At 45.7% G+C, this 13,641-nt stretch overlaps 1 protein-coding gene across 3 annotated transcripts in view; it reads left to right on the top strand.

Annotated features, from left to right (window-relative positions):
- The window catches only part of LOC120955405 (sarcolemmal membrane-associated protein), a 31,435-nt gene that overhangs the window by 13,956 nt on the left and 3,838 nt on the right, over nt 1-13,641 (top strand). For all 3 annotated transcript variants that reach the window (XM_040376248.2, XM_040376251.2, XM_040376249.2), the window contains exons 3-5: nt 12,538-12,903; nt 12,996-13,151; nt 13,230-13,579. In XM_040376248.2, coding sequence (XP_040232182.2) covers nt 12,541-12,903; nt 12,996-13,151; nt 13,230-13,579 — 869 coding nt within the window. In that variant the 5' untranslated portion in view covers nt 12,538-12,540. The remainder of the gene's footprint in view (nt 1-12,537; nt 12,904-12,995; nt 13,152-13,229; nt 13,580-13,641) is intronic.

Below are 13,641 nucleotides of genomic sequence, written 5' to 3'. Positions count from 1 at the left end.
ATAAATTTAGGTTTATAACAGGTATCTAGTTTTTATAGTTCAAGCTAAGAAATAAGAAACCAAAAAAAATCCTTTTCTGCTAATCCTTCTCTTTTATCCAACCTTATGTTATGGCCTTATGGCATGTTAGAATCGGTTCCGACACGTAAATGCAACGAGATTGGGAAGACCAGTATTATCACTAGGTACAAGAAATTATAATCAACTCATATCCGTTGGAGCGGCGAGTTCCGGTCGGAATCGTTTGCGTCGTTTTGCACCTATCGAAGGTGTTGTGCCTTCTTGTACCTTCCGGACTATCCCCAAAAACTAAGGGTCGCTTATGGAAGGGTACAGCCCGGGCGCCTCGTGACAAACGTGTCACCCAATGATTTTTTTTGTTCATCCATTTAAACGAATATATACACTTGAATAGCTTCTCTTCTGAATCACATACATTACAATTTTAACGTAGTTTTTACTCATTTACATTACAATTTTAACGTACTCATTGTCGTATCAAGCTCGCCAGTCTTCAGTGGACGGTCCTTGTTCAAGGCATGGAAACGATCGTCCCAGGTGTTGTGCAGGGAGAGATGGTGGGGGGAGATTTCATCTCTTGGCTTTGAATCAAATACACTTTAATTTTTTTCTTGGGGGAGTGGGGGATATTGGTCGGAATCCCTCATATATGAGCCCCTCTAGTCTTTGAGTCCCTTCGTCCATGGTGTCTCTATCGTTCATGGAGGCCCGCGATGAGACTACTGTACACACCATATATGCTGGACTTTATATCCACGGAGCCTCCTGCAGCCAATCAGTCCGCTTACGGTTAAATCCGCAATTGCGGAGAGGACGTAGTAGGTTTAAATTTAAGTGGCCAGATGACTTGGAGGCGTCAGTCATTAAGGCCAGGATAATGGACTGGCGAGGGCGAGAGACCGTGAGCGGTTTCGGACACTCCTTATTGCACGGAATAAGTGTACCGCGTTGTTTCAATATATTTTTGCACGAGGGCGCAAAATACGGACGTTCACGGATCCAACGTTCGCGGTGGCTGGAGTTGATGGACGCACATGGTATATGGCACAGGACAAGCGTCAGTGAAGGTGGCAATCTCAGAAAGGATTCAAACCTCGTCCTCCAGTTCATACGATTTTGTTTCAAATAGACTTGTTCAGCCTACAACCCGTTTTACACTTTACCCGGATTGTTTGAATAGGCCTACAGTCAGTACTGTCTAAGGCCTGGTGTGGATTTTTCACTAGATGGTCCGTAAATAAGCCAAATTTACTATTTTATTCATTCCGCAAAACAACACCTCTAAATGTAAACAAAAGTGTGATTGACAGATAGGCAAAATCAATGGCTACTCGAATCGGAAAGAGTTATCCACCGGTGGAGAAATTATCCACCGGTGGAAAAAATTATCCACCGGTGGAAAATAAATTCCACCGGTGGATTCGAGCAAATTAACCGATCGGATAAATTTTATCGACTTTCGTTCGCGATGAGGCCCAATCTTATGGGATTCTTTTTCAAATTGTGGGAACAAATAAGAATAACTATCCATAAGAAGGTTAGTGTGATCAATCGCAAAAGAGTGAATTAATGAGCTAGTGTGTTTGATTGCAAAGAGCGATTCAAATCCCTGTAGCAGCGACTCTATAGCAGTGTGGTATTCTATGGTGTGAGTTGGCTGTACCGTTAATTTCAGAGTAATTCGTTTAAATAATTCTTTTTAGCAGTTCATGTTCATATTTTTACACTACACATCGAATGAGCGTCTGTTTTTAGGCTGAAATTCAGCCTCCAATTGTCAAACTGCATGTGAGAAACTCTTTTAAAATCCAATTATTTGTTTTTGCTATTATTAAGCTAGATGTTCGCATCATTCCGCCATAAGGCAATGGATATCTTCAATAAAAATAAAAATATCTAGTAAGCCTTCTTCAAAAGCAGACACACACACACTCACATTTATTTATTGCGCACAATAAACATATGCTTTGCCCATTTGCATCCGCCATCTCATCTCGCACAAAGCAACGCAGATAGCTCAGACGACCCTCCTCCCCTTCACGCCCCTCGTATCAGCTCGTGTGTGCACTTGACTGACTCTGTTTCAAGCGCCACTCTTGAGCCTAAGGAGAAGCGTTTACAAGAGCGCGGTTCCGTTTCAAGAGCAAGCACAAGCAGCAGAGGCAGGAGCAGCAATCTAAACACCCACACACAGAGTACCCACGCCATAAGCCGAACCGCCGGGCTTCTTATCGGATTACGCATTGCAAAGTGATGATGAGTCCTCCGCGTTGGTTCCGCGGCGCATGCATCTTTTTCCTACTACGCATGCATCTTTCTCCGGCACGTGCTCAACCGCGTGTGTGTGTGTGTGTGTGTGTGGGGAGTGTCATCGTAAGTGAATGTGTGTTTTTATATGATGATAATGAAAACATTTTTTAATGCCTGCACGTTTCCTTCGCGCTGGCGCTTATCAGCACGGTTGAATAATAATGCATTTGTTGTGAATGCAGCGGCGGGCGGCTGCGTGCTTTTTTGTGGGTACGAGAAAGTGTATATTGAATTTGGAAAACTGTGTGGTCGCTTTTGGTGGAGGTACCCCAATTTACGTGACGGAAGAAAAGCAAATACGCGTTCCTCCCCACTACACAACCGAAAAGCAGGGATCGTTCCCGTTTGGTGCTCATTGCGGTTGCGGCGGGGCTTTGGCCGGCGTTGAGAAAATGCGGTTCTGCTGCGGCTCTTGTAACTGGGCGGAAAGTGAAGAAAAAATAAATAAATAACACGGTACACTACTCCCGTACAGCATGTGTACGCGGACATTGCCACAAACACAGGCGCGTTTGGCCACAATCGGAGCAACAGGAAGGCAAATCGGATTCTAAATTTATCACGGAGCAAGAGACCACTACTAGAGCGCGCGGTCCTAGACTAGCTGCTGCTGTGTGTAGCGTCAGCGCCAGGTTCGTTTCCCCTTGTGTGTTTCCCTGCACTACCCACTTTCCCCGCAGCCCCTGACAAGCTGGCCATGCCGGTCGGAGACCGGTGTGTGTACGGATGGATGGACGAAGGACCACCGACGTGTTTCTTTCTCTCTCGGCCATGCCTAAAATTATCCTCTTCCATTACCGAATTTTCACACACCGCCGGAGTAGGGAGGCGAAAAAAAAACATGCGCCGGTAGTAGTAGTATTACCCTGATGGTGTTGCATTTTCAGGTTTTTTTTTCTCCCAACGAGGGCAACGACGACGGCATTCAGCGCGCGCGATAGTGGTTGATTTGCTACCGACAGGAAGAGCGAAGGCTTGCGTTTCCGGGTGATTCTTTATTCGCAGCCATTTTTTCTAAGACTGCAAATCGTTGCCTTCTCCCTTCTTAAGAAGTAAAGTAAATATTATTGGGAAACTGTTTTTTAATATTTTAAAGGAAATATTGTTGAGAATTTCAAATCTACGCTCAAATGCGTTTAAAAATAATTTAAAACATTACACTTTACTAATATTTAGAATTGTATTACTTTGCTCCAATAGTGTTCTGTTGGAGTTCCACCAACAATGCCCAACATAATGCCAACACAGACGCATACAAACACATAATTAGATCGAACCGGCGATGATGTCATTCGATCGATGGTGTAGAGCAGGAGGAATTGGCAGTGTTCGCTTTTTTCCCAATTTTCCAAACGATAGTAGAAACCTCGAGGAAATTGATACATCCAATGCTGCTCTTTCTTCCCTTGTGTGTGCCGTTGGGCGTTAGTGTGTCTAATGAAATGGGGATCTAGCTTTTCTTGACCCACGCTAGCGAGGAGGAAGAAAATAAAAAGCCAGAAACAAAACAATCAAATTGCCCAATCGGAAAGAAAATACACAATCCAACCGATGCGAACAATGTTAATTGTGGATTAAATTAGGCCCACCGATACACGAGATCCCCTCCCCCGATCGCCTTTTTCACTCCTGCCTGCTCCTTTGTTGTCTGTAGCAATAGTGGAACACACCCGCCGCGGGGCGTTAGTGGTGGTTTCTAGAGGGGCTGTGTTGCACTTATTATCTGGATGGATACTTCATTACCGCAAAGTAGGGCCATTGACCAAGGCCACAAAACTACTCAGCACCAAACCGCGCTTACCTCTTCCCGGGTGTGGTGTGGGACGGGACACAGGTGTGTGTGTGTGTGTGAATTGGAGTGAAAGTGACCATCGGGCCGTGCGCGCCCGATGGGGTTTGTATGGCCTGCTTCCGGGCGAGGCAACGGGGAGGGGGAGTTCCATTGGATGACAATTTGTTTTCAAATTTCATGCTCCGGCGGGAGACAATTTGTCACCTTCTTTGGTGGGGGGGGGGGGGGGGGGGGAGGGGGGGGCGGTAGCGAATGGTGCAAGACGCCCGAGAGGGGCCCTCTGGTGGCCCTCAGCTTGATTGCTTATCGTGATGGCGCTGGAAAAATGACCATTTGTACAAAGAAAAGTGTCTTGTCCAGGGGGTGGAAAACAAATGGAATTGGACAAATCATGAACAAAGTACAGCAATTTGTTTCGGTATAGCAACAAGAAAAAAAAAAGATGAACATAAGCATGAAATGCCGATTGGAATGAGAAATATCTGTTCGCTGTCTTTTGTTTCATGTTAGAAATTTAAGCTTAGGCTTCGTTTATAATTGCAGATGTGAGGATTCCAATTGGAAATGAAACATAGCAAATAAGATCAAAGAAATGAATTGCCTGATTGTACATGAGTAAAAACCACATATTAAAATCAACAAAACATTACAGTATGGAAATACGGGGCAATATGGTCATGCTAAGTATTTTATTCATGATTTCGTTAAATGACGTAAAACAATTTTTCACGAGCAGAACTTTTTCTTCATATTCACATGATAGGAAATTCCAATTATTATTGTTTAAACTAACTTTGAACTTGGGGCACAGTTGGTTATAATGATATGTCCACGAATTTGTACAATAAAATGTTCAAAATATTGAATATTTTTTATAGTTGCCATTTGGTCCCATTTGTAGGTATAAAAGGTGCTCAATTTGCAAACGTAGAAGATGCAATCTTTCAATCATTTCTATCATTTATCTATCATTTATTTAAGAAGTAAATACATTTCAGTAATTAAAAAAGATTAAAATGTTGTTAGTTTGATACAAAATAGCGTGGGGAGTTCACATAGCGTCCTGACCATCTACTGCATGTACACGATGTGCACGACAGCTGGCAAAATGACGAAATAAATCTTTATAATGGATTTACCTAGATCACATCCCTCGCCTGTATTGAAACCATACAATACTACTACTATGCAACCATCAGAATTCACACAGACTTGACGCTAGCCGGCTTGGAATGAATCGTGTAAAAGTGGATTAAATATTTCACATTTTCTGCTTTAAATTGCAATTCCATTTCCGATTTACGTACGTGGCTTTATTGATTTAAGGTTCATTTGCTAATTCGAAAAGCCACCGCGTGCCTCGCCAACCTGTTTTTCAAGCAAACACGACACAATCGCCGTGTTGTGCTGTGCTGGTGGGTGACGCCATGTCTGCCAACTTCTTCAATCCGTCGTTAAATATGAAATCAGCGGTGCCAGAAGCAAACAAGAAAACGGTTGCTCTAACGCATGAATCAAAGAGACCAGCTGCTGGTGTGTTGTGTCTGGTATTTGCTTCTGGCTTTGGATTCATTAGTGCTCGTAGTCAACTGAAGTGTGGTGGGGATTGGGTGAGTTGGAATTGGAAAGAAGAAACAACGACTACACACGATGATCGCGGTGTAGTTGTTTTGTTCCCAGACTCTACTACTACGCGCACACGAAACTCTCCGCGATCGGGCAGAATGTAATGATCGTTAGTAAATCAAGTCGTTGTTATGTGCGTTTCCCTTCCGCGCTCTCTGCTTTACTCCCCTCCTTTTGCACTCCAATCCGAGGGATTGAACTAACTTTATTTTGAAAACCGTTTAAATGGCCCCAGCAGAATGCCGCTTCAGCGTGCTTTGGAACCTGGAGGAAGTTAGCCGGCCTGGGCCTTGGCCGTTGTTGATTACGCGTGTAGCGTGTGGAATCAGAATCTGTTTCGTTTCGGAGTTTGATCCACCAGACAGACAGACACACTCACACGCCCTTTTTAGGTAGACCGTCCGGAAGAAAGTCCGCGGCACAAGCACGGTGGAGGATAATCAACTAGCCAGAACGTAGAACAAGCGGAACAACGGCATACCAGAACAACAGTGCGCGGAGTGCGCGTTCTGCTGGTGCATGTTGTACCGACTTCCTGCTCGCCAGTGTTGTCGCACTCGAATGGATTCGATCGACGGTCAAGAAAAAAACAGAACAAGCGCAAGGCATTTACGGTGGAGCATGAATCACAAGTTCCTTCGACAGCAATGCGCAGTCTTGTGGCGCGCGCGCAGCTCGCCAGGTTCGCCTGTTTGTTGTGTGTGCTTCTAGATGTTGTTGTGCACACTGAGTGTAGCAATTTGAAGTAATTGACCGTGCGCCGCCGTGCCCCACACACACGCGGCACAGCAAGCAATGGTGGTGGAGGAGGTACCATCGTTCAATTTGCATAAATTGGTCCAAACATTCTTGTTTTGCAACCTCGCTTTACTTGATCGCGCAGCCCTACTTTTTGATGTAATTATTATTTGCCCACTCCTTGGGATCTGTGCTCACGGCAGCTATAGAAGACATTGCATGCTATTTCCTGTAAAGGGCATTTAGACTTTACTCTATAGTGGATCGAGCTACAAAAGTTTTTGTGCTCGGTGTGTATGGTAATGAAATTGAGTAAAATCAGCGAAATCCTATGCAACTTAGCTCGTATAGCATCGGCCTACCGGATAACTGATGAGGTCGACACAAATGCCGTGTGTGCAATTCCTCAAGTGCGCGTAGTCGTCAGCTGCATTCAACAAATTCAGTGCTCCACCACATACTTCGCCTCACATGGGGGGCCTCCGGTGCATGTAAAATCTGATGAGAAGTATGTCTGTGTGCTCTCGGGGTTTCGTGTTCGCGCGGTGGAATGTGTATCTAGCACAAAACAACAACACTTGTGTCTCTTTACAATTGCTTCTGCTGCTGCTGTTGCAACGAAACTCGCGCGTCGCGCAATGATTGCCTTTGCTCGCGTCGAGCAAATACACAAAAACACAGAGCACGCAGTCTCTCAACAGCGCTGCTAATTCCATCAGACACTCGTCGCATTCTCAACTCATCTCCATATAATTAAATGCGCAAAAGTGGAAGACGCAAACGTACGTCAGGCGGGGTAGATAATGTGGAAAGCATTGGGAAGGTTTTGTGTTAGGCTTAGCAGCAGCAACACAGGGAACGCAGGGAGTGTCGCTGAGATACATGTCCCCCGTATCTGTAGGTTTTGCGCGGTAGTTATCATCTTCTTGGGGACGGTTGAGTCACGACCGAAGTTGGTGTCGCTTGCCTTGCAACTAATAGTTTAAATGCATGGTAGACAATAATAAGCTAGACAATGGGCTTAAGTACTTGATGATGGCATACGCGACTGCGTGTGCAGTCTGCGTTGTGAGAGAACGAGTTAGCGCATCGTAAATATCGGTGGAAGTTTTAGGCTTTAGTCTGCTGCTCTGTTGTCTTCAATATTACAAATTGGAGCTGGAAATTGGATGAATAATTATGCTACGAAATAGGCATTCTAAAGACATTGAAAGCTTTATTACATCATAATCAACTCAATTCCGGTTTTTCTTTTTTCCCAAACCTCTGATCACGTCTTGCTGTCTCTGCGCGAATCGGTGCTCACGAACCATGCCATCTAATCCCGTATTTCCTTCTCAAACTTGGACGCCCTTTTTCCGTAAACCATCTGTCATTATTAGGATTAATAGTCGATGGAGAGTGGAGAGTTTCTCAACACATCGGAACAGTTGGCCCAACGATCCGGATATAAAACCCGGGAAATGTTTATGACGCGCGAGCTTCTGGTTCGATTTTAACGCAATCAAGTAACACACTTCCAGCGATTCTTTCCCTTCGCTGCCAATGCCGCTTGGCTAGTTAGTGTGAGCGAGTTTTACTTTCGACACTAACACGGACGGCCGTACCAGGGGTGTGTAAAATCATCCACAAAACGTGCAGCACCACCAATAGGCAACAGCGTCTATGAAACCGCACAACACTAGCACGGCATTCCAACGCACCACCACAGCGGGAGCGAAAACGATACCGCCAATACTCAGCTGTTCACGGTCATACAGCTCCTTCCTCGGCGAGTTGGGGGTGGTCGTCTGTCAGTCATTCTTTCACCGTGGCTGAGAGGTGTGGTAATAAAGAGGGGAGGTGTGTTTCTGTGTTGAGTGCTCTTTCCTTGGTTCTTCCATAGCTTCCAACAGCTCCGGTCGCTGTTGCCGTAATGGCCGTAACTCCATAACCGGGTAACCGAGTTGCCCGATGGTACTGCCTGCCGAAGTTCAACCCCACAAACACTGCCCTCCATCCCCCGAATAGGAAACATATAACGGTTGATGTGGTGCGGATTTATCAATCAAAAAATTTTACGATTACGGCTTTCGCATCGCGCGCATCGTGTGTGTGTGTGTGTGTTATGGGCTAATAATAGCAAAACGGTAGCAACAGCAGCAGCACCAACACCTGGGATCGCTGCATGCCGACACATGACACGACGGAGCGTTGATAGACGGCAGTACCAGCAGCAGCACCATTTCGGTATGATGATCATCCACGATTTGCGCCAACTTCCTCATTCCTGGTGGGTCATCCTTGGCAATGGGTACGAGACACCCTGCACACAGGGTATGCTTAAGTAGCTGTACCTTAATTAAAGTCCTTAAATAAATCGATAGGATGGGTGGAATGCTCTTGAATGCCTATTCAATCGGTGGAGAATATCCAATTTAGGCCACACGTGTGAATATTGTGCCAGTCAGATTGGATTGTAGTGCTTTTTGTTCTAATTAAACTCCATCTGCAGGATGGGGTACCGTGGTACAGTCGTCAAGCTGTACGACTTACCTAACATACACGTCCATCATGAGTGAGTTCGAATCTCGAATCGACAGAGCGCCCCTACAAAATACCAAAACATTTTTGTTGTCCTTTAAGGAGGATACAACAATTAGTTAAAGTGTTCCCAAAGGATGTAAGTAGTTTTGGGAACACAGGCACAGGCCTTTGTTATGGCCAAACAAGAATAAGAACAACAAACCTCCATCTATACACATCATTCCAGTATTAAACCCACGTGTGGATCAAATTTCACTTTGTGTGCACTTTTTTGAGTATTACTCTGTTTGCCTACCACTCAATCGAACGCTTCGGTTGATTAGGTTTGGTTGGTTTGGCCTTTAACCTTCTTGCAGAAGCTGCTGCAGAATGCTTTTTATCCTATACCGAGTCCAAGTGTTAGCCCAATAAGATGAAGTTACTTAACGATAACAGAAATTATTGATTTCAAAGCTACTATGTTACGATGGAAGCTTGATCCACCGATAGAAATATCGATGGAAATGGAAAATGGAACAAAAAACGGCCAAATACCTCGCCAATGTGTGTGTGTGTTTACGTTGGCATTGAAAGTTTTTGTTGGTCCGTGCAGTTATCGGAACTGTGGAGTCTTTACTTTCGCAACTTTTTTGCTTCCACGGTGGCGACGGTCTCTAATGCCCGTTGACAAAACACTCCCAGCTGTAACTGGTCGACGTAATGGTACCCTCGGCCCCTTACTCGCCAACGTGTTGTGGTGGCAAAAGGCTGACCGAGACGTATCGCCGGCGAGAACTGCCGTGGAACGAGGTTAATGTACGCAACGTGCCGGAGCAAGAACGTTGCTCTTCGGTTGGTTGGTTGCTTTGGTTTTGTTTCTCGGTTATGCTGAACCTCTCTACCACCGGTTTAAATTATGACACTGCAGTATGCAGAACGTGAGTACATCTGAGCAGACCTTTTGATAATATTAATAGCCTTGTTGGTAGTGTTTTGAGGTTAGACTCAAATGAATAAGCAGTTTGGTTAACGCGACAAATATCTGAAAAGATAATGAATTGTTTAAAGTAATGTGTCGTATCCAAACACATGATCAAAAAGCATTGTTTTTGTGTTGTTATTACGAAGCTTACGACAACCACAACACCACAGAAAAAAGTTTGTTGGGAACTTTGTTTCTTTTGCCGCATTATACGACCACAAATTATGAACCACTTCATTTAGTTAGCTGTAGCTTCATGCTGATTTGCTGATTTGGCCGCAAAAACAGAGCTAGATTTGTTGCATCTCTTGGAGCCTGAGCGACGTAACCGACAATAATTAGTTTAAGCGACGAGATGATGCCATAACATCTTAATTAGGTTGCTCCCCTCCTTGATAACCGACCACAAACTGCTGCTCCGAGCGTCTCAAATTATAATCTGTTTAGCAGACACAGTAAAGCATTGCTCTGCTCTATGATTGGGTTATTGTTTGCTATAATATGCAGTGTTGTTGACGGTTTGAGTGTTTGCGGTTTGATTTTTATGGATGTGATCTCGTCTGCAAAGTGGAATACACCTCGTCTCTCTATGCTGCACACTTTCCCATTACGCGAAGGCAGAAGAAGTGAACTCTTCGAGTAATCTTGAAGCATTCTCTTCGCCACGTGGCTCTGCATGAGCATCATTATCCGGTTGATCACCGGATCCGGCGCTCCAAGCGATGGCTGGATATCTTGAACATGTTTTTACTCTTCCCTTCGATCCCCGTATGTCACCGTTTAGTAATTTTATGCTATGCGTTTTGTGTGATATTTAAAGTTTGTGTCTTGCACGCTCGGTAGCGTTTACTGGTGACGGGCCCGCGCGATACTCTCTGAAGCGGAACTCATCCGGAGAACGTATGGTCGAAAAGATAAACTTGTGGAACTCTGGAAGACGACGACATCAGACTCGCGCCCACTTTATACTCTGCACAGCGGCTCACACACGCACCCTCCCGTAGCTGGAATCTGAACTCCGCGCCGATTTCTGGGCGACTTCAAACACTCATCCCTCCATTGCTCATAACGGGCGGCGTCGATAATGTGAAGCATATCCATGCGGAAACATTCCATTCCATATTTTCCGCAGCTCGGCCGCTTTTGGGATAATCTCTGCTGAACGCATCTTCTTCGATTGTCTTTGGCTGTGTCGGTGCTTCCATGTAGCAATGGTATATGGTTTCTCTATTTTTGGAGAAAAAAAGCTGAAAGCAACATGTGTCTGACGTTAACGGGCACGCGGTGGGCGGAGTACTAATCAAAAAGCAATCAACGTTAAAGCTTCTTGCTTAACCCACGTGTGCTAGTGCTGCACCCCTTTTTCCAGCGTTTGCCCTCAGAGAGTTGCATTTCGGGGAAGAAGCGGTCTTTGCATGTTTAAAGATGGTAGAATCAAACACCGTTGTATCTGCTGCGTTGGGTGGAGTACTTACATGCTTTATACGCATTAGATCGGTGTGTACCTGTGTTGCGCTGTCGTTGCGTTTGCTAATATTCCAGGAAGTTCTTGCATCGCCTCTCATGCATGCAGTATACTTTCAGAACTTTGGGTCGAATGTGAAGGTGGGTGAGGTCGGTGTAATGTGCTGTGTAGTGAGTGGGAGAGAAGGAGAAGGGTCCATGTGTTAATGTTTCGTTCGTGCTTAAAACCAGCAGGCACGTTGTAACTACTATAGCGGATTGTGGAGTGCTTGCGAGTGCCGTTAGATTCGCACCGAGGAACTCCCGAGCAGCAACGAGTCACGAGTCAGGCTCTGACGAGAAACACGGTGCATCAGTAACGCGTGTGTAGCTCAGCTTTGAGCTACATCTATATTACCTTGACAATGCAACCACCGTTGTAACCATTCTCCCCCTAGTCAGATAGTGTTCTGTTGGGTAACTCTCTCCCGTAGTATTATCATGTTTTGGACCCGATCCAAGTTTTGGCAGGCTCCGCGTGTTGCCTGAAGTTGTTATTAAACAAGCGAAAACTGGTCTACATACACGTACATTTTGCGTACAACTTTAACCGGTCTCGCTTAATATATGCAACTCACTTTCCGTAATGAGGCTTCGTTGCCGTTTTAATGATGCCTTAGCGTCACTCGTATGACGCCTAGAGAGTGCGCTCACTGGGTTAAGGGCGCGTTCGATGTGCGCGGATATTCGTCATGGATTTAGTTTATATTTGCCTGCAAATGGGTGCGGCAAGTGCGGTGAACGGGTACAGCGAACGAAGCCCCAGTGTAAAACGTGTTTTAAATGTTGATGAACGACAACCCTTTCCCCCCAAGAGTGCGAGAGAGAGAGAGCGAGCAACTTGGGGATGGGTTGTTTGTGTATGTGTTTGTTGTGTGTATTGCAACCTTGATAGGTCTGTTCGCTGCTCTTAATTTATGTTACTATTTATTCGCTTTATTGCCAACAGTAGCCGGCAAACCACCGGTCAGGAAGAGATGTACAATACTGATGTGGATTATTTAACGATCATTTGTTAATGTATGTCTCTACCTCTCTCTCTTTTCCCCCGTTTCCGCAGGTCATGGTGTTTATAAATAACAGAGATGAGTATTTACCATTCCTGAAAGCGCCAGGAGTAAGAATGCAAACTCCTTTGGTTAACAACGTGACGACGACCACTACGACACTAAACCGAGACGTTGCAGCGCAGGTGCAACAGCAGCAACAGCAGCAACAACAGCAGCTTGGCAACATTAACAACAACAACGCGACCACCAACAATAACATCAACGCGAATACACTCATCAACAACAACAACAGCATCACGTGCGGCACGTTGAATGTGAGCAACAACATAAACAACAACAACAGCCTCAACAACAATGGCCAGCCGCAGGTTGCCCGGGCCCTGCTCATCTGCCGACCGAATTCTCATCCGTTTAATGTAAGTGAGCCAGGAAGGAGTGAAAGCATTTCTCTCCCCGCCAAAACGTTCTAATTCATCCTCTCTTCCAACACACACCTCTCATTGGACAGAATCGAACACTTTACCTTGAGCCCGGCGCCCAAGCTAAGGTAGGACGGTCGGTGGCGAGAATACGCGTCTCGGAAAACAATGCAATCTTCGACTGCAAGGTGCTGTCGCGCAACCATGCTGTGCTGTGGTACAAAGATGGTCGTTTCTTCATCAAGGTAAGTGTGTGGCAGTGTGGGAGCATTATAATCGATTACAATATCGCTAATTCTCGATTTTCCTTCGTCACTCTGCAGGATACGGGCAGCAGCAATGGCACGTTCATCAACAACATTCGCCTCAGCCAGACGTGCACCGAGTCGGAGCCGCACGAGATCAGCTCGGGCGACATCGTGCAGTTCGGCGTGGACGTTATGGAGAATACGCGGCGCGAAACGCACGGCTGCATTACGGCCACGCTCAAGCTCTTCCTGCCGGACGGCCGGGAAACGAAGGCCAGCCAGAAGGTGGGCATCGGGGGTCAGAGCGCCATCATACCGCCGGTCGATCTGTACCGATTGAATCAGTACATCCAGGAGGCGAATCAGCGCGAACAGATACTCGAGACGAAGCTGATCAGCCTGCAGAAGATGGTTGAGTCGACCAAGTGAGTTTGCGCTGCGCTGGAGAGGGCTTTGAAGAGCGTTCTATGTTTGACTGTTTTGTAAC

This window comes from Anopheles coluzzii, chromosome 3, assembly GCF_943734685.1.
Source record: "Anopheles coluzzii chromosome 3, AcolN3, whole genome shotgun sequence".
In the NCBI taxonomy this organism is placed as follows: Eukaryota; Metazoa; Arthropoda; class Insecta; order Diptera; family Culicidae; genus Anopheles; species Anopheles coluzzii.
The sequence above is the reverse complement of the archived record's forward strand: the minus strand, read 5'-3'. Positions and strand labels throughout refer to the sequence as shown.